Source organism: Polyodon spathula, chromosome 2 (assembly GCF_017654505.1).
Source record: "Polyodon spathula isolate WHYD16114869_AA chromosome 2, ASM1765450v1, whole genome shotgun sequence".
Lineage (NCBI taxonomy): Eukaryota > Metazoa > Chordata > Actinopteri > Acipenseriformes > Polyodontidae > Polyodon > Polyodon spathula.
In genome coordinates, this window is record NC_054535.1 from 34023752 (window position 1) to 34045097 (window position 21346).

Genomic DNA, 21346 nt, shown 5'->3' on the forward strand with positions numbered 1-21346 from the left:
ACCTGCTAAGAAATACATACATACATACATACATACATAAATGAATAAATAAACAATAATAACCACACTGTTATTGAAATGTAGTATCACTATAGAAATGTAACCTCAGGTATAGCAGAATTAACCCTTTAATCCAGTGAATGCCAGCCTTGTAGATTCCCAGAATGCCTCTGACAGCCGTATTTTCCCAGCAGTGTTGCTGACCTTTTGATTAACACAGAGGGCATCTAATCGAGTCTTAGAGGCTCAACTGTGGTTTTAGTGCTTTAGTGACTCCTACCTTGTTTTACCTTTTTATCTACACCTTGTACAAGACACAAAGTCTCATTTCTAAAGTCATACAGTACTCTACTAACTCTTACATTATTTTAATTTGCTCTTCTCAAAACTGCAGCCCAAAACTACTTTTGTGAATGTCCATATAAAGCAGGGCTTCTCAAACTCGATCCTGGGGACCCCCTATGTCTGCTGGTTTTCATTCCAACCAAGATCTCAATTACTTAACTAGACCCTTAATTGAACTAATAATTTGCTTAATTAGACATTTTTACTTCTTTTCAGCTCTTAAGTTCAAGTTACTTATCACATGTTACAGTTAACTTTAACTTTAAATATGCAACTGTTCAAGAGCTGAAAACAAGTAAAAAGGTCTAATTTATCAAATTATCACCCTGGCTGACCTGGACCCGTCCGTCCTTCCGTCCCCCCGGCGACGCTCAGCCAATTGAGCACAGCCTCCTTGGGAGTCCCCTGTTGTGCTTATTTTGTTATTAAATAATTGTCCTAATGTGATATCCGAACTTATGTTGATTCACAAAATAGTGTTAATATCTTAACGAGCAGTCCTTCTTGTGACTATTTATTTTGTTTGCGTGAGAATTTAAAAGCAAATCCATGTTAATTGTTGTAATTCATCAGGAGCTCATTTGCACTTGGAAAAGGAGGGTTATAATTAATGAAAGACTAAATAACTCATAACAGGCATTTAACAGACCACGGCTGTGACGCCGACGATACAGAGAGAGTGTACTGTACAGACTTCATTTCTACCTAGATAATTCAATATTTGTAATTATAGGAATATTTTTGCCTATTCTATACTTGTGGTTATGAATGAGATTTATTCACTTGTTTTAACCATTTGTTTTGTTGTATTGCTAAAATGATATACTGTTATTTGCACCCAGTGTAATGTTACTACCAAGAAATTATCAATTCAACTGTAGCCTAGAATTCTAGATACTCACATTATATGACAGCTGAACTCTACTGTAGATTTTATTTGAATTATACAAGTGAATTATTGGTATAGAAAATGGCATATTAGATATTACAATAAAGATTCCTTAGGTGATTGCAGATTTGCAATGCGTCCTTGGCTTTTAACAGCTGTCTAATCCACATAAGAACGAAGATCAGGTGTACAAGGAATCCGACTCCCCCTACACTTTATGTACAGTGTACACTTTCACCTTCACACTTTGGATACATATACAATTTTCTTATAATATTGTAAGTGTTGGCTACTTTTAATCATGTTGAGTTTATTTATAAACAAAATTGTGTATTGTGTATTGAGTTAGTCCAGGAGTTCGGTCGTAATTTTAAGTTGTTAATAAACATATAATGAAGTGTTACATACATGGTATACATGTATAACATAACTAACAACTACAAACACAAATGGCACTTCAAACATATATATATATATATATATATATATATATATATATATATATATATATATATATATATATATATATAGCCTGAAAAATACCACATGCAAAATAAATTCCAGCCAAAATGTACATTTAAAGAGTTGTATATAGTAAACTCTGGCAAACTACCCCCCTGGATGGGGGTAAATGACTAGTGGGGTTTAATTATTTATTTTTTTAATCAGAATGACAAAATGCAAAATTTTAAATGAAATTTACAAATCATACACAAAATAGATATTCCATAATTTTATATTTCCATTTGGCTTCTGCTAGCTGGTGGAAGAGCCGTCTTTGTGTACACTAGTAGTTTCCATATCAGCGAGTTATGCTTCCATTCATTTTTCTTGATCTTGTTAACATGCATTTTGACTAACGAGTGCCCCTTATTTAGTCATTGAGACAGGAAGTGATGTACGTGACCTGCGATAATTAAGCTTTTTAACGAGAAATGTGTTCATTAACTACCTCATCAACTCAATTTCAAAGCATTAATGGATTGATTTAATTAACACATTTCATTTGAAAATCACTACTAAAGCTCTTATTACTATGCAACGAGTTCAATACAATAAGACTGGTTTTTGAAAATCCTGCCCATTGGGTTAAATTCTCAGAACTGTTTACTTTTCATTTTTTCCAAAATACAAAATACATAAGTTATTAAATCGCAATTCAGACTTTTTGGGTTTGTCAGTAGTATTAGGTTGTTTCATATGTGTTTTAGTTTTTTTGTTTGTTTTGTTTTGTTTTTTTACTTTCCGAAAATTGTGCTAATGACGATTTATAGAAAATAGCCCATTGTATTGTCTCCCTGATGTGAAATAATGCAGCACTTTGCTCCAATAAATCATTTTACATCTATCTGTGTACTCTGTCAACAGACTGATGCCAAACCAGGAGTTGTTTGCCAACATTCCTAAGAGTATGGCAATTTAATCCTCACTGGGGTTCAGCATTCTCACAACACTCTGTGACAGAGATAACATGCAAATGTTCTGTGTTCTGTATTTGCCAAAGAGATTTCCTGAACATTTTCTTCTACCTTACTATTGTAGTAATAGATTGTATGGTTTTATGCAATTCAAGCCTAATCAAATTAAAACACCAGCTGTTATCTGTACAATTGTTCAACTAATAAAACATTTTAAAAGATGGAATATGATTGAATATTCATGTATGAATTAAATTCCGTAGACATATCATTTATTAATAGAAATGTACTTTAAAAAGAAAAAAAAACTGAGATCACTGTATTATTAAGATTTGTATTGATATATTAACATTATAATGGATTAGATAAGAATGCATACTGCAGTTAACTTCAGTGTAGCTGGATCAGAATTTAAAAGCCCACTTGGTACAAGTTTGACAGATTCTGTTCTTCAACCTCCAAATACACCAAACAAACTGGTGTGTCACAGTTTATTATTTATAAGAAGCGACTATCAACAATCATCTGACATAGGAGTGATGACACTCACAGAGTCTGGATCAAAAAACAAGCCATTGCTTCTTACCTGAGACTGTGCATTGACGTCAGCTCCTTGCTTCACCAGGGTTTTGATGACCTCTTCCTGACCCGCCAAAGATGCAATATGCAGGGCTGTGTTTCCTTTCTATTATGGAAAATAAAATGGGGAGCACTTGATCATTAAACATGTTTATACTGTACTAAGTAACTAAGAGAACTAAACGTGTTTCATACTGTTGCTACCTCCTGATATTCTTAGACTGTAGTTTTGCTTCAGAAAAACAGCGACTCTTTTTATAAAGCACTTGTCTGATCCCTAGCTAATTTGCCAGGGTATTGTTTATTGCTGCTTAGATCTGCCATAAGGACTAAGGGGTAGATTCAATAAAACAAATAAATAAATAAACAAATAAAAATCACAGCAACCTTGATATGAGCCTGTTCTATTGCAATATTCAATCAAATTGTAATAGCCTTGTCTTTCATTCCAGGAAAAAACACGCAAAGATAAACATCTATAATACCTAACTTTTTTTTTTTTTTTATTCCTTCATTAAAATAGCATTTGCATTAGAAATATCAGGTGCATATAACAGTAGGCTCCCTGGCTCTACATTATCTCACAGCTCATAATTCCAATATTAAATATGGGATCATATTCAAAAACATTTGGTTGCACTTACAGGCAGGCACTCTGTTTTTTTATGACCCCAGGTCAGGGTGTGTAATTTAGTTGGAAATGGATATGGAAATCCTATAAAGCTGTGTTGGGGTGTGGTAGGTCCTAGTTAAAGACTAGGGAGTTTTAATTTAGTTTATCATAGCCTGGTGGGGCCCAGGGGTGCAGAACTCAGGTCCTGGAGGGCCGGTGTCCCTCCTGGTTTTTGTTCTAACCATACCCTAAATTAGTTAATTGGACCAATTAAGCTTCTAATAAGGTCCAATAAATTACTTTAGGGTGTAGTTGGAATAAAAACCTGCAGAGACACCAGCCATCCAGGACCGACTTGTGCACCACTATACCATTCAACAGTCTAATTGTAATTCCCCTGAAGACAAGCATTTCGTCAAGCTCCTTGATCACTGATAATTATAGTGGTATACTAAGAACAGAAAGATATCAACATAATGCAGTAATGTGAAATGCTGAGGTCCTGAGATAATTTAACTGTGATCTCACCAAAACAAATTGAAATGTTAGGATCCTTAGATATCTTGTTATCTCCTAAGTAATAATTAACTGTACTCTTTTCCATCCTCTACATCAAATGCTTAAGTGTTTTATTATTATTATTACTCATAGTTTACTTTATTTGTTGTGTTATTCCTTTCCATTCCATTGCGTTTTACAAGTTAATGCACTTGTGACATCACACAAGTGCCATCCATGCAGCATTACTGTTATAGTTCCGTGTAAGTATTGTGCATCAGTAAATGAAAAAATGTGCTACTTGTACGAACAAAAGATATAGTTTGTAAACTAGTTACATATTGTGTCCCTTAGCGCTGTTCTTGTTATTGGGCCACTTAAAATGAAGTGTTACTATATATATATATATATATATATATATATATATATATATATATATATATATACACACACAAAAAATGTTACCTTGGTGGCTGAATCGACAGCTGAGCCTCTTTCCAGTAACTCATTAACCAGGCCCATGTGACCTTCCTTAGCTGCCAGGTGTAAAGCATTGAGTCCATTCTGAAAGAGAAGCACACACTCATGAAAACTTCAGTGTAGGGCCAACCGAGGTATAGCATTCCCAATTTTTTTGTACCTGAAATGATATTGTAACAAAGTGTTTAATTAAGTTACAGGAGCCATTTTTGAAAGGGAGAAAAACAGATATTACTAAATAAATAAATAAATAAATAATACGCTGTAATATACTTTAAACTTTCATGTTGCCAATTTGATACTTGTGCTATTAACTCCACAGTGCAGTAACATCCTGTCAAGCACATGCCTCCTGCGAATGGAAACTCGATTGATGAAACAAATTGCTATAACTTTAAAGATTCGTATTTGAAAATGATTTAGGAATAACGTTTCTCTTAAAGTGAAAGTCCCTTATAAAACAAGTGTCTACATTTATTTCATCCCTTTCAACACTGCAGACAGTGTCCAGATAAGCTGCGTACCTGCTGTTGTTATGCATTAAAAAATTCGAAATACACCCTAAATTGAATGTAATTGGTAAAACCATGCATAGCAATTTTTTGCACAGCTTGTCTGCCTTCCCTCTCGCCTCCCGTAAAACTTCAACTACATCTCGCAAATTACAATGTCTTCAGTTACTAGGAAACTGTACACACACAAAAAAAAAAAAAAAAAAAAAAAAACTATGTTTTGAGCCAATCACAGTAAGAATAAGAAAAATACAGTTGTACAGGTTAAAGAGTAAACACCCCAGTCCAGCAACAAATCCAAATTGAACCATTGTCACCAGGAGCCTATAATATCAAACAATATCAAAACTGTTTATTGAAGTTTTAACAAGTTCACTGAGTTTAAGAATTTACTGTTAAAATATAAATAATGTAATTAATTTGCGGTCAGTGTGATAACTTGAAAAAAATGCACTGAGACGATAAAGAACATTGTAGAACACATGCATGGTTGTACACTAGTTCAAAGTAACATCACAGTTAATTACATTTTAACCTAAGTTTCCATTATAAACTGCTACCTGCTATGAACCACTAGCAGTAGCAGATCACGCGATTTGAGCACAGGTTTTAATTGGAGGAGCCCAGAGTTTTTGCTTCAGAGTTGGCAAGCCTCCTTTATAAACTTCTATTTGCACAGTACAGTACCAACAATGGCAGACAATGAATTCTAATCCCTGGTTTTAATTTAAGGAGCAACTCACTACCCTCCTGCACGCTGCTTAAACATTGCTACTGAGTGTGTTCGATTATGAGTGAAGTGTTGAATAATGGGGATTGCATCATTCGGTTTCGTATTCAGTTTTCTAAAGGAGATTTTAAAAAGTGACCAGCAAAAAAAAAAAAAAAAAAAAAAAAAAGAAATCCACCACAACAGTAGGACAATTTAAAAAAAAAAACATCTTGACATTAAGTTAAAAACGAAGCCATCAAGTTGTTGACATGCGTGAATGATGGGAGTTGTAGTTTTCCTCTGCATTTCTGCTGATTGGAAACACCTGTTACCGTGCTTGTATACCCGTCGCATTGTGACACCGGTAGCGTCAGTAAAGTGAAATGTATTTTCAAAGTTTCATATGATGCCACTTGCCTCCTCTGGGAACAAATCTAGTTGTTGGTGTAGATTTTTTTTTTTTGTTTGTTTTGTTTTGTTTTTCTCTGGTAGTGTTTGCTGGAAGCCATATTTATATTATTTTAACCCTTTCCCAGCAGCATTTGTTTATTTTCCCCAGTGCAGGGTCATTCTTTCACTTTCTTTTCACCTATACGGTATAGATTTATTTTGTTGGTCATTTATTTAAGTTTAGAAAATTAAGTCGATAAGATGGCCATGATTTTTGTCTGCCTACCGTAACAAATTTGTTTAGAAGATATTTTATGCAAAGTATGTTAGTGATGTGGTCTTGAAATCGAAATGCAATATTAATGTTGTATACAGTGCATTTGTAAACATATGCTGGCAGTGTGTATCAGTTATGTTTATTATAATAAACTGTGATGGGCTACTGTTTTCTTTTCTCTGTTGGCTAACAGAGAAAATGTGTTTAACAGCCAAATTGGGGTAAAACCTGTTTAGACTGTACATGTAGATCTATTGGTCTACCCATCCTACTATACACTGGACTTGCCAGCTTTACTGGACCCTCAACTGATGCACAATCCTTGCACTATTGCACTACTAATATGTCATAGTAGATATAACTTACTGTAATCCTAACTTGTTCCATCCTATTCCTATTGTATTTTAGTAGTATAAATTGCACTTACTGTAAACTACACTATTTAAATATTAAGCTTGCATTGAAACCCTGCACTGCCCTGTAACACATGTAAGTTACCTTCATTAAAGGTCTCTGTCAAATAAACTAATAATAATAATAAATAATAATAATAATAATAATAATAATAATAATAATAATAATAATAATAATAATAAGATTATACTGCTGCTGGGGGCTTAAGGGGACCTCTGCCTTTTTTCTGCCTCCCTGTTTTGTTTTGTTTTGTTTTATTTTTTACCACAAGCTGCCACAGGTTGTTACCTCAAATGGAAATTGTTTTTATTGTACAAAAATGGTCTTATTTCAATTTAAAAAAAAACAAAACAACAAAACAATGTCCAGAACATATTTTACATTTTATGAAAATACCCTGCAAAGACTACAGTGCATGGATACAGTAGATGATAACCTTGTCCTGAATTAACCAAACAGTGGCAGTATCTAGATCAACCACAGTTTGAATCCATGAGATATACCCTGCTGTTTGAATCTGTTGAATATACCCTGCTGTTTGAATCTGTTGAATATACCCTGCTGTTTGAATCCATTGAATATACCCTGCTGTTTGAATCTGTTGAATATACCCTGCTGTTTGAATCCATTGAATATACCCTGCTGTTTGATTCTATTGAGTATATCCTGCTGTTTTATGTATATTTTACGTTTCTTAAAATTTGCTCAAAGTAAAAACTTCACGTTTCTAGCTGTATAAAAATGCACAGCGTGTTTGCTAATTTCGAACATGCAACTGCTTCCACACAGCGCTTTTAAGATTGCTTTGGGATTGTTATAATTGACTTGAGATTTCAAGTCTACACCCAACCTTTCGAATCTGGAGGTTCTGTATGTGACAGTTAAGCAGAATCCTAAAAAAAAAGAAGTATTCAAGGAAGCCACATATGTATTTGTAATTGTATCCAAATTATTGCACTAATAATTATGCTGCCAGTTTTTTTTTTTTTAAACCACACACATCACCATATAGTCACTGAACTTATGCCCTTGTCAAAGTATGATGGTCGTGTTTCTTAAATGCCGCTACTAATTCTGTCTACCTCCTCACCCTCGGGGAATAATATATCTGATTATGAGATGATGACATCATGAGGAAGAGAGTGGCTCGTGAACTATCTCCCTGGCCACAAACTGTGATGACGCGGGACGAGTGGGCTGCCATTCTGTTGACTGGTTCAGCTACAAAGCCAGCTTACTCATGTCTCTGGTGTAATGCACAGCAGTGCCTGTCTGTCTCAGCCTCAGACACCTAAAAGGGAACGACGCTGATAAAAGCGGGAAACTAAATAGCCTTTCCTTGTGAGCTGCACCTTGTGACAGCATTTAGCACTGCACTAGCACATGTTGCTGTCTACTGAAGACACGTTCTGCTCATATTTCTATGGCAGACTTAGTTATAGATACTTGTTTATAAGCAAGTGTGACAGGGTACACCCTGCCCCTGTTATGTGTGTGTGTGTATTATTTTGTATTGGTTGTATTATTATTTAAAACATATTGTTTAATTTGTTATTTTTGCAGCATGGATGGGGTTAACCTTCCTCATCCATGCTAAACCTATGCAGAATGTAACCGTCTCCAGATTGATTGATAAATGTATTACTAATTTGGAGATGGTCACATGTATATAAACCCACAGCTTTGTCTGATCGGTGAGTGTGTTCAGAGGCAGAATGAGGCATGAAAGAAAGAGAAAATAAAATAAGTCATTACAATTACTATTTGTGCTTGGTTTATATTTGTGCTATACTTGTATGTTCTGTATCTGTTTTGGCCTACGTGCCTTTTTGTTTTGTACAAGTGTCTTGTTCTGTTTTGTTGAAGATTGTATTAATAAATAAATAGTACCCCAGTGCTGTCTTTGTGTGTGCTACCCCTTCCTGGCCATGTCACTACACAAGCCAGCCTGCTCACAGGCTTAAAAACTTTAAAAACATGTATGTTATGCTATTATGCTTGATTTCACTTTGAGTGCTGAATTTGTAAAACACTATTTTGAAACACACGTGCAAAATGTGTGTATTAATTGTTTAATTTTATTAATTGTTAAATTATCACCCTCACCTGGCAGTTATTGTAAATTAAAGCCAGGTGCAAAGTTTAAAAGGGAGACAGTCAGTCTGTTCTGCACTGCTGAGTAGAAGGAAGAAGGAAGGTGTACCCTGCTGCCGAGCAGTCAAATGGACAGTACTGTGTGTTACCATGCAACAGTGTGTAAAACAGTGTGTTTGTTTTTTAATGGTTAAACAGCTTAGCTGTCCTGTTTACAGTTAGTGTGTTCCTCTCTGTTTAGTTATTGCTCGAGCAGAGCTAGGTGTTTATTTTTTGTATTATTAAAAGTGTACGTAAAAAGCGCTAAAACCTCAAGTTTGTGTAGGGCCTAGGTTTTTATATGGGCAAACGAACGTGAGAATGGCTGTGTTACTATATATATATATATATATATATAAACATCAATATGTATATATATTGATGTTATAAAACTAAGAAGAAACATGTATGTACAAGCAGTTAACAGAAGTTATTTCTTATTACATTTGGGCATTACAGAAATTAACAGAGTAGAGTACTGTAAATTGCTCTTTTTTTTTTTTTTTTTTTTACATTTTCTCTTTTTTTCCCCAAATCATTATATAATTTTTCAAATTCATAGAAGCATCCAAGGTTTAATGTAATAGTAATGTCCAACCACAGCTGTTTTGTTTAACAGTTGCTACGTGAACATGGTAATCTGTGCTACACCACCAATGGTTCTCAATAATTTGCACAGCCTCAGTCTATCTGGGGGGATTTTTTAACATGATAGTAGCTGTTGCAATAAAAAGTATTTGTTTTGTTTTTGTTACATGTCGAGCTGTCTATTGACCCGACAACACAGCCCCGCTTTGCCTGTGTTGTGCTATGGATTAGCTGCAGTGCAGTTTAAAAAAAACTAAACAAAAAAAAAAAAACAACAACAGCAGCCAGTCAGCTGTGTATTCCTCTACTGGGCCTGTGTTTTCACCTGCCCCGCTGTAGAGTAGACCTTGCCGGCCACAGCACTTTGTACCACCTATACATAATAATAATAACAATCTTTATATAGCACCTTTCATAGTGGACCACCATCACAAAGCACTTTACAAGGTACAAGACTTGGGTGTGTGAACTATGTATCAGCTGCAGAGTCACTTATAACAACATCTCACCTGAAAGACGGAGCACAAGGAGGTTAAGTGACTTGCACGGGTCCCACAATGGCTCAGTGGCTGAGCTTGGATTTGAACCAGGGACCTCCTTGCTACAAGCCTGTTTCTTTAACCACTGGACCACACAGCCTCACATATACTACCACTGCACGCTGTGCTTGATGCACTCGGTGCACGCGAAACTGCAAAACTGAAGGTCCGGACTCCACGCTTGCACATCCTGCAGGGCTAACATACCCCAGGAGGATAGGCATACCCTGTGTGCGTGATGCTTGGGCATCCAGCACAGAACTTTGGGTCTTGGGGATGAGGTGGCTTGCGACATCTGCATGGCTTTTCAGCCCCAGGTGCATCAGAATAGGCTGCAGAAGACCAGGGAGACCGTTTCTGCATACCGTTTCTGGGCCCTGGCTCCGTCATCGCCTACAGTACCGAATCCTACCTTCCCCAGGGGAGATCAGGGTGAACAGGAAGCATCATCCCAGATGGCAGAGGAGTGATAGTGGCCTCCTGGGGTAAGAGCTCCTTCCCCACTGAGATGGAGGAAGGAAGGGAGCCTGAGCTCTCTGCTGAGGCTGAGCCTAGTTCCGAGGTGGCCTCGGAAGCTATTGTGCCCCCGCACTTGAGCTCTTTGTCTGCATTGATGTTATGCACTGCAACCTTTTTGCAGGTCCCCTTGACAACAGCAGCCGAGCCACGCCATCATTGAGCTGCTACGTGGATAGGACAAAAGCCCTGCGTCATTCTGACCAGCTTTTTCTCTGTCACGGGATACGGACCTTAGGACAGCCCCTCTCGAAACAGCAACTGTCGCACCTGATTGTGGACATTCTACCAGAGGGTTGGCTATATCTAGGGCCCTCTTCAAAGGGGCCTTGCTGTCCAATATCTGTAATGAAGCTAGCTGGGCTACGCCACATACTTTCTCCATGTTCTGTTGCCTTAACGTGATAGATCCTTCCTTGCCTTCATTAGGCATGAGGGCCCTTGAGGTTGCATGCTCTCACTGCTAACCTTGGGTTATGTGGTTCTGATGTGTCCCTAATATTGTGCCGTTCCTTCTCCCTCGCTCTGGTATACTTTCCCATAAGTAATGTTTTGAAAGTCGTCTTCAAATTGAAAGGGAACGTTAGGTTACTTACCATAAACCTGTTTCCCTGAAAGAGAAGACGAACACCAACCAGCGAGGTAACATCAGTCACTCTCGGTAGACGGGACCGCGGACGTCACCCCAGGAAGGGGCTTTCAGCAGCTCTGATATAACGAGCTCGGTGAATACTTACCTGTAGGCAGGCCTGTCCCATCAGTAATGTTTTGGTGGTCGTCTTCTCTTTCAGGGAACCAGGGTTACGGTAAGTAACCTAACATTTTAAGGAATGATTATAGGTATAGTATAGGTTTTATATATGTAGGCATTATTCTGCATTATTTTTTTCACATCAGTAAACATGATTCAAAACTCTGAGAAAGGTTCATAAAATACTTAAACTTATTACTGTAACTCTGGGGAAAAGATTATAGTTGTTGGTTTTGGTTTTAAAGTGAAATATAAAGGGCCCTATTTCACAGATACCAACAACTGCAGTATTTAGATCCCCTGCTGTTTATTGATCATTCAAATATAATCCAATGTCATTGTGATTATCAAAAACAAGCATCACCATGTCTCTGTATGCTGTGCAATATGAACTTAATATAATGTGCTGGTGGGTTTCCATAAATGGACCAAAGCCATTATATGAATAGCAGACATGTTTTCAGGGAACAAAATGAAACATCATTACCTGGTTACAAGTGCCAATGTCTACTCCTCCTTTGAGATACTCCAGCACTTTGTCAGTGTTGCCAGCCCTGGCTGCTCGCAGGAAGCTTGTATTGCTGTCAGACTGTAAAAGAAAGAAATATGTGTGATTAAGTGATGGTCTTGACACATCAGAAAGGAAAAGCCAGCTGACCAGCAATTGGCAGGTCTTAAAAATATATGGTGCCGTGTCCCTCAAGCTTGTTTAAATGATCAGGAGGAGGGGAATGCTAACATATAGTAGATCACAGTGGCTGGTCACCTAAAAAGAATGAGCACTTTACAATCCTGGGATCCCCCCAAAAAATGAGGCCGTAAACTGGTCACCTGCAACAGCACCTCCTTAAGCACTTCACAAGTTAAGAGAGCACAGGCAAACTATACTTTTTTTGAAATCCACAATATACAGCACTCTAAACTGAAAACAAAAAAGTGTCAAACTAACAAATGGCTATAAACAGAAAACTCCTCCTTTAAGAAAATAAAGGTGCCAAACATCTTCTCAGTTTTAGAACTTCATGAATAAAACTTTTTTAAATTTATTATTAACAGTACCAAACCTCAATGGAAGGAACTCACTGGACAATCATATAGACATAGCAATTGATTTGTAATGTTAAAAAAAACAGCCTCTTCTTGTGTGCTTATCATTGACCTCCCCTATAAATGACTTTCAAAAGCTGGCACAGGAAAGCAAGCTGCGGGTCTCCTGTGGGGATACAACAGTGTAGGCATAATTCAAATCGCCTTATCATCATTGGTGTGTTTACTAAAAACAGAGACTCTCTAAAAACTGCAAATGCTACACAGCTACACTGCCTAATTGTCACTCACAGAGCCAAGGTAAAGTTAAGACTGCAAAGCCTGCTTGAGCTGCATCAAGCAATAGAGTAGTGCTTGAGGTAATCAAGCCCTGCACTATATGTTTTTACAGGGTGTAGAATTGAAAACAAAGTTGGCCAATCATGAAACAGTATCAGGCAAAGGAGTGAAAGCAGTTAGCAGGTAGTTAGCTAGTGACAAATATTAATTCAAGTCTTAGCATGTCTGTCTGGAACTGTAACCAGGACATTAGGGACCACTGTTTCCATAGCCACAGTAAACAAACAAGTGATCGGTTTGCACACAGTCTGCAGGGTCCTTTGACCAATATGGGGAAGACAACAGCGTCAGAGGATTGTAACATTTGAGATTCATCATTTAGTTGCCAGAGCAACCTAAGAAAAGAAGATTCTCTCTGAGGAGATTGTGGCCACTATATTACACATTATTATTTTGCAGAGGTGGAGTTGAACTGGACATGGGGTCTCCTAGGTACAGCACTTAGCTACAACCACAAGGGCCTTGTATAAAGCAACAGTTAACAGAAGCCTGCTTTACAACCTCATTCAATGATATAACTATTTTCTACATTGCCAGTCAGCAAGCTTTAATGACAGATACTTGCAACTTAAGCCTGCAATCAGGACTTTGGATAGCTCCTTAAAGCTGTCTATTCTGTCTATTCCTCATGTCAAACAAGGGGGACCTTTAATACTGCAGAAGATTCTGAGGTGCAAAATAATAAATCCATAGTATACTGTGAAATGTGGTCCCCATATGAAACCATTGTATGTGTATTGGTATAGAAAAATACAGGGGAGGTCGGAAGTTATTTTTTTGATCAGTTGAAGGTAACACATCAAATACCTTCCCAACCAGACACTAAATGCCGACAAGTAGTCATTGCCACAAACAGACAAGCAATCAGACAAAATAAGCATGGCAATTCCCTGTAAATGTTATGACATACATGTAATATTTCGCCACAAACAAGTGCTAATTCTAAATAATAACATTTTAAAAGGGGCTGGTGATATAAGCCACTGACGTTTAGCCAGATATATACATTTGTACATCCTAAATCTCTACACAGAGTTGGCACAATGCAGCTACTTAAAATAAAGTCAGATAAAGCCACATACAGAACAGGACAGCTTTAGGAAACTCTTGTTTCTGTTGTGTTCATTTGACTATGTGGTTTAGTTCCCATCCAGCTTTTACATTTCCACATTTATCCTCAAAAAAGAAAAATGAATCCTTGCCCAAAGCCCAGCATCACTGAGCAGAGTGGAATTAGCTGCAATCAACACTGACGTCAGGTACCTAGTTCACTGCAGCTACAGGCAGGAACACTGCAGCCAACCAGCTTGTGATGAGAGCAGTAACACAGCTCCAGTCTCCTCTGCACCCTGGTAGGTGTGGTCAGCCTGAATGCAGAGACACAAACACTGCAGCAGAACTCCCTTTCGCAGTCGAGAGGCAGAGGGGGTGGGGGTGGGGGGAGGGAGAGGAAGAAGTCCGATGGGGAATCACACAGAAAATCTAGAAGTATGATTTCCCTCATGTTTTGTCTACAAACTGCTTGCTACGAATGTCATCGCCGGCAATTTTTATTAATGTGTTCACTGCATTTATAAAGATGTAACTACATTTATAACACATTCAACAATAATCTATCTATTCTGTGATGAAACCATTTCTTCCGATACCTTTGAATTCTCCAGTGGAAGGCTTTGCTCCTTTTGTGAGTGGCTGCTAGACATCTGAATCAGTCCTGACTGGATTGTTGACTGCACTGGTTAAATATGCAACATTCATGTGCCTCCTGCCTACAGAGTCAGCACAAAACACCATTCTTATTGTGACTTAATGACTAAATGGTGCAAAGCCATAGAAAACCATACATGCATCATATCACACAGCACAACATGTAATATTAGCAGGCACTGTATACTCCACACAGAAGAATCAATACCTGTTGTCAAGGTTTAGTCATGGCACTCTGCAGAGAGCAGGAGAGTGAAATACCTCTATATAAATGCTTAGTAAAATGCTGAAAGGATTTCAGTAGTTTAAGGACACAAAGTGACAGAACTGGAGCCGCAGTACAGAGCTGCAATGAAGATAAATCTACTGACTCTGAAGTGCAGAGACTGCTGTAGACAAGGAGCTAATCAAATTAATGAGAGGACTGGAGATTGCTTTGGTAATTTTTCACTGACGCACATCTATTTTAAAAGTAGTCAAATATAAAGCCAGCTGCGTGGAGATACACCAGTCATACAACCTATTTTATTTAAATCTTAGTAAAGGCTCCAGAAACCCAGTATAATTCTATTTATTATCTTACATACTGCCAAATGTTTTACCAAAAATGTTATTTCTTTCTTTTTTTTCTTTCCTTTTTTTCATTCCATTGTAAACCCTTTCATTCCATCCTGTAAACCCTTAATTCTCACATGGCCTTGGATGTAAATAGCTGAGCTATAGTAACGGAAGCAGCAGTATCTCCATGCCCACAGTAGGAATCTAGTTTGTTTCTCTTCTATCAGCTGCATACTGAAAATGCATTATTCACTCATATAGGATTATAAACCATTACTTCTTTGGTGTACAGACCTCTGTGTAAAAATTCTGATACAGAGTGAAAGACAGGAGAATGTTCATGGACGTATAAACCCCTGAAACAGTAAACATATAATTTCACAGGCCCTTGGTTCCCCTCTGAAACAGTAAAAAAAGCGTACTTTTTAGAAATTTGATTCTGCTTTATTCCACATGGAGTCAAGCAATTGAACTGATGATGTATTTTCAGAGATGGATTTGAGAAAACTACCTTAACTCAGGTCACTCTGTATAGCATGACAGCATGTACAGCATGGATGTAATTCACTTTGCCTGCATCAACATTCCACATTCCATACGGAAATTCTGCTTCAATGGAAGAACTGACATTATAGCATCAAAAGGGAAAAAATAATCATCTTCTTTTCATGGTAGGTAATGGGGCTATACATACATTATAAATCAGAATGACAGTACAAAGCTTATGTACAGTCCACTTATCTCTTGAGATCCATTTTCTTCAGTCAAACAGCCATCCATACATCTGCTTTGGAAACTAGCTGACGTAAATTAGTAACAAGGATTCAAAAGCAGTCTCTTGATCTACTAACTAATCATGGGCAGAGTCTCTGAAGATGTCCAATTGTTTAAAACCACAGAGTAAAACAAACTATATATATATATATAAGCAGAGTTACAGTAGGGTTGATTGGGGTAATACATTTTGTGACACCAATTCAACTAATGAATTGCAGCAATTAGTTTCATAAATATAATGTAAATATAGTAAATTAGTCCAATAATAGCCTAAGAATGTTTTGAAGAAACCTGAACTGAATTACACCACTACTCAACAACATTTTGTAATCTAGAGCAAACTCGTTCTTGGGAGTCTGAGTACAAATAAAGGGTTGGGTGGGTGAAGACAACTGGTCTGATCAGTAGTTTGCAACCCCCTTCCCCCAGGTGTGGCTCAAGTCACAGGGGAATGGGATTAGAACTCTTGTAGAATATGGTATAAGCAAAATACAATTTATTATAGTGCAGTCTTGACACAAAAAGGAAACATATCTTGATGCAGATTGCACATCTAAGGAGATTACTGATACCAATGTCTGCTCATAATCTTGAGAACCAAAGTACTTTGATAAAAAACAGTTATTTTAAAGCTATCCGACTTCCTTAACATAAAAGTGAGAATGGAGTAAGTTGCAGCTATTGCATTTTCTGAGAAGTATTTATTTATTTTATAGGTTTGCTTTTCATTAAACTCAAAAAAGTAAGGCTTTGCTAGGCTTACCTAATTCCAATGCCATAGAATGCAACACTCACATAATTTAATGATAGCTTTAACCCTTATCGCATCTCCAGTTAGAATGCTTTTAGCCTTATAAATGGTTAAAATATAACTAGGTGTTTAGGACATTTTTGAAAACTAGGGTGCTTACAGTTCCAGGATCACCAGGGTTCTTGTTTAATGTAAAGTACTTTTAAGGTAAATTGCAGGTTAGCTGGGTTCTGGTCCATAAGAGTGGTTCTCCCTGGAGCCAGTTTTAATGTGACAGAAAGACCTACTGTATTTTGATTAACACTGTAAAAAAAATACACAGATTTAAAGTTTATTTATTGTTTACACTAGAAGATGCACTTTCATTAACATACAATAAGCTCTTTGAAAAACGAATTAAGTAAAAAAATAAAAAAAGTGCATACAATATGCTTGTGTATTTTAGCATTACATTTAAAAGTTGAAGAAAAACTTCCCTAAAAAGGCAGTTGGCATACTGCCGATCCCTGGCCTGTATGGATATCAGCATGCTCAAAGCATATGTTCCTTTCATTAGTTAAATTGACTTGACATAGAAAATATTTGCCCTTTCAAAATGGTAACAAATTGGTCTCCCAAAACAGGATAGCAGAGTGGCAGAGTGTGAAAACTCCAGGAATATTCTTCTAGATAAAGGGGCATTATAGAAAATAGGCAGCACTTTTTTTACACACAGAATTGTGGGAGTCTGGAACCAACTCCCCAGTAATGTTGTTGAAGCTGACACCCTCGAATCCTTCAAGAAGCTGCTTGATGAGATTCTGGGATCAAAAAGTTACTAACAGCCAAACGAGCAAGATGGGCCAAATGGCCTCCTCTCATTTGTAACCTTTTTCTTATGTTCTTATGTTCTTAAAACGACACTGAAATATAATGAAGTCAATGGCTTTTTTTTTTCTATGTTATTTTAAACATTCCATCAAGGCAGACAATTCCATTAAGATCAACAGAAACACAACTCTTTTTTTGGCTAAAGAATATTCAGATAACGGACACTATTTAACAGGAAACAAAGGTTTCACAGCACCGATACCCTTCGTAAAGTACTATCAATCTATATTAATTGCCAGATAGTCTTCTAGATCACACACAATGCAGAGCACTATTGTAATCTATTTAACACCACTTATAACCTGACTAATCATTGCTCACAGATTGAGGTTGAACCAGTATTGATGAGTTTTAATGAGTACAGTAGGTTAAGAAACTGTATCTGAAACTGGTTTCGCCATGTTGGCTCCTGCTGCTCTATACAGTAGTTAACACAACACTGGTTTTATGTTGGAGGCACTAACCTATAAGTACACCCAGATGACAACTTGAGTAGTAGCAACTTGCTTACAAGGCACTCAGTTACAAGAAATTCACCCTTGCAAACTATGGCAGCAGAACGTCAAAACAAATATATCATTAACCTAGGAGAAGCATTAACTAAATGCTTATTTTCAGGTAAACTGGAACCTTCAGTAGAATCACTAGTAAAGACAAATGCGGGGACATAATACAATTAGCACTTTGACTTGATGAGAGAAAACAGAAAAATCAAAGCTAATTGATTTTTGATGATCATAAAGCTATTAGTTCTATCTACAGTATGTTAAGTTATTCCATTTGTTATTGACAAAGAATCCACAAATTAAATACGTTTTTAAAAAAAGTGAACAGAATAATAAATAAAAAGATATTTACACTAATCTCCAACAAGTATTGGCACAGAGTGGGATATTCACGGCCCCTTGCTTACTAAATATTTTGGTACATATGAACGCAATATTAAAGTATGTTTCTCTCAATAAAGCCTTCAATAGCTTAGCAAATTCAGTATCAACACTATGAATGTAGGTCACTGTGAGCAACTCAGAGTATGTGGACTAACTTCTTGTAACAGATGTTTGTGCATAGTGATGTTCTCTGGGGATGCAAGGAATGTTAGCTTCAAAATAGACCTGTATTCTGCCTGTTACATGACTTGGTGACTTACTGTAATGTAACAATGTGCAGTTATGCATGTTTTGTGTATTGGGTCTTCACTAGCTTCTCATTTACGTCTGCAAGGGCTTTTAGTCACAGACGATGATGTGTCCTTCAATTTAAAAGGTTTTGTTTAAAAGGCTGGTTTAAAACTATACATTTGCAAAATGATACTCCACTCTAATTAAAATAACTTTCTAACAGAAGATAGATGCTAAAGTTAAATGAAAACGGAGAGCAACTGGGAAATTTCTCTGTCCTCAGCCTGATCACAGACTCATCAATATTTTCTATATTTAAGCAAAGACACTGAGAGTCAGTCCAGCTGTCAAAATGGCTTAAGTCAGATGGAATTGCCTGTCCATCTTGTGCACTGGGACACGGCTTCACCTGTACTAAGTCTTTCTCCACAATATGACTTCTGGCCTAACCTGACAATCACAACACATTAGATAAAGTTCAAGAAGCATTGCTGGTCCTGCTTGTTAAAAAAGCCACCTGCTATATGGCATTCTATAATTTTACAAGAATAAATGCTTGATTTTCCACAGTGTACCACAAGAAGACAAAAACACCAGTATTAATTCAACTTTCAATATACCTCATTGTACACATTATCCAAATAGGCTGTGTGTGACACCAGAGTCAAAATTAGGCTCCATTATTGCTGCTGCTTGGTCTTGTTCGAATGGTAACAAGGAAGGAGTTTGTTCAACCCCAGTCAGGGTTAAGAAAATTATATCCACAAGACTTTCAACACTCCCAGTGCATTCCCTAAAGAACTACCTACCAACTTCTTCTCGTAAGATCGAAAACTCAACTCAAGAATCTCAATATTGCTCAGAAACTGTCTGCTGCTGCCTTACCCCACTGTACAGAGCCTTGGTGTAATTCTGGATAGTAACCTCTGCTTTAATGCCCAAATCTCCTCTGTAGTTAAATCCTCCTTCTACCACCTCCAAAACATCTCAAAAGTCTGTCTCTACCTTTCCCTCCCGGATGCAGAGATACTCTGTCATGCATTCATCTCCTCTCAAATCAACTACTGCAACTCTCTCTACACTGGTCTTCCATCACATGCCATAAACAGACTGCAGCTGGTTCAAAATGTCGCTGCTAGGATAACATGACCCTCTGTCTTGCCCAACTGCGCTGGCTACCTGTTAAGTTCAGGATTAAATTCTCCTGCTTGCCTACAAGGCCCTCCATCACACTGGTCCAGAGTATCTCTCCAACCTGCTAACCCATTATGTCCCTGCACACAAGCTGAGGTCATCTGACTCATGTCCTGATTATACCCAAGCAAAAGCATGCCAGACTCGGAGAGCACTCGTTTAGCTTCATGGCCCCAACTTTCTGGAACTATCTCCCAGCTTTAGTGTGTGCAGCTCCCACAATTGCTCGCTTCAAATCAACTCTCAAGACCCACTTGTTCTCTCTTGCTTCTAATGCTATCTGTTATTAGCTGTAGTCTAAATTGCTATTTCAGTGTTTTTACTCCATCTTATCTGTATGATTCTGCTTGACACACGCATCCAGCTTTTTATTTAATGTATTATGCCTATACTTAATGTTTGCATTGTTTTTTAATGTTGTATTTAATGTACTATGCCCTGTATTTCACTGTATTTAATGTATTATGCATTGTTCCTCACTATCTTGTAAAGTGCTTTGTGATGGGGGTCTGTTATGAAAGATGCTATATAAAATAAAAATCGACTGATTAATATATATCAATCAATATATATATATATATATATATATATATATATATATATATATATATATATATATATATATATATATATATATATATATATAGTAATTATATATATATATATATATATTTATTAATCAAGCATTTATGTTTATAGAAGTACCAGTAAACTTTTTTTCCTTTTACGTTTTAAAAAGTAAATGCTGCACATTGGCAACATATTTAGAATTGCTGTGTCTTAATGTAGTAATACACAGTGACCAGACTGTACACTGTGTAACACAGCTTACACAACATGAAGTCACAGCGCTTCTCAAAAGTAACTTACCGGTGGTTCAGGGTCCTTGTTTATTTCGCAGCCATAGTAGTCAGGAATTTTGTCCAAGTTCTGCAGGCTGCCTTTCCCTCTCATACCCTTGTCTGAGTGACAAGAATGGCAAAGTGGTGCATTGCCCATGTCAGTTAATGTTTAGAGAGGCAGATCCAGTTGGAAAAAAGAGCCCCTGCCACTGTCGGCAGAACTATACACTTCCCAGAAATGAGCAACACTTACACCAATCCAAGAGATGGGGGTTACCACATTGGCATACCAACGCTGCTGTTGCCCTGAACCAACCCCTCCTGCCTCTGTCTACTGCTGCTTGCTAACCTGACTGAAAATAATTTGGAAATCCCAGCAACTGCTACTGCTGAAAGCAGAAAACAACAACCCATTTCCAATTCAGGCACTGCCCTGGCTATTTTTACACCCACCAGTCCAGCTATGTATGTAAATCGAGGTCCTCT

The 21346-nt window shown here is 37.2% G+C and overlaps 1 protein-coding gene across 15 annotated transcripts in view; it reads right to left on the bottom strand.

Annotated features, from left to right (window-relative positions):
- Positions 1-21346, bottom strand: part of LOC121295531 (ankyrin-2-like) — a 239531-nt gene that overhangs the window by 91156 nt on the left and 127029 nt on the right. For all 15 annotated transcript variants that reach the window (XM_041220297.1, XM_041220326.1, XM_041220318.1 and 12 more), the window contains 3 exons: positions 12142-12243; positions 4808-4906; positions 3239-3337 (listed from right to left, as the gene is read on the bottom strand). In XM_041220297.1, the coding sequence (XP_041076231.1) occupies positions 3239-3337; positions 4808-4906; positions 12142-12243 (300 nt within the window). The remainder of the gene's footprint in view (positions 1-3238; positions 3338-4807; positions 4907-12141; positions 12244-21346) is intronic.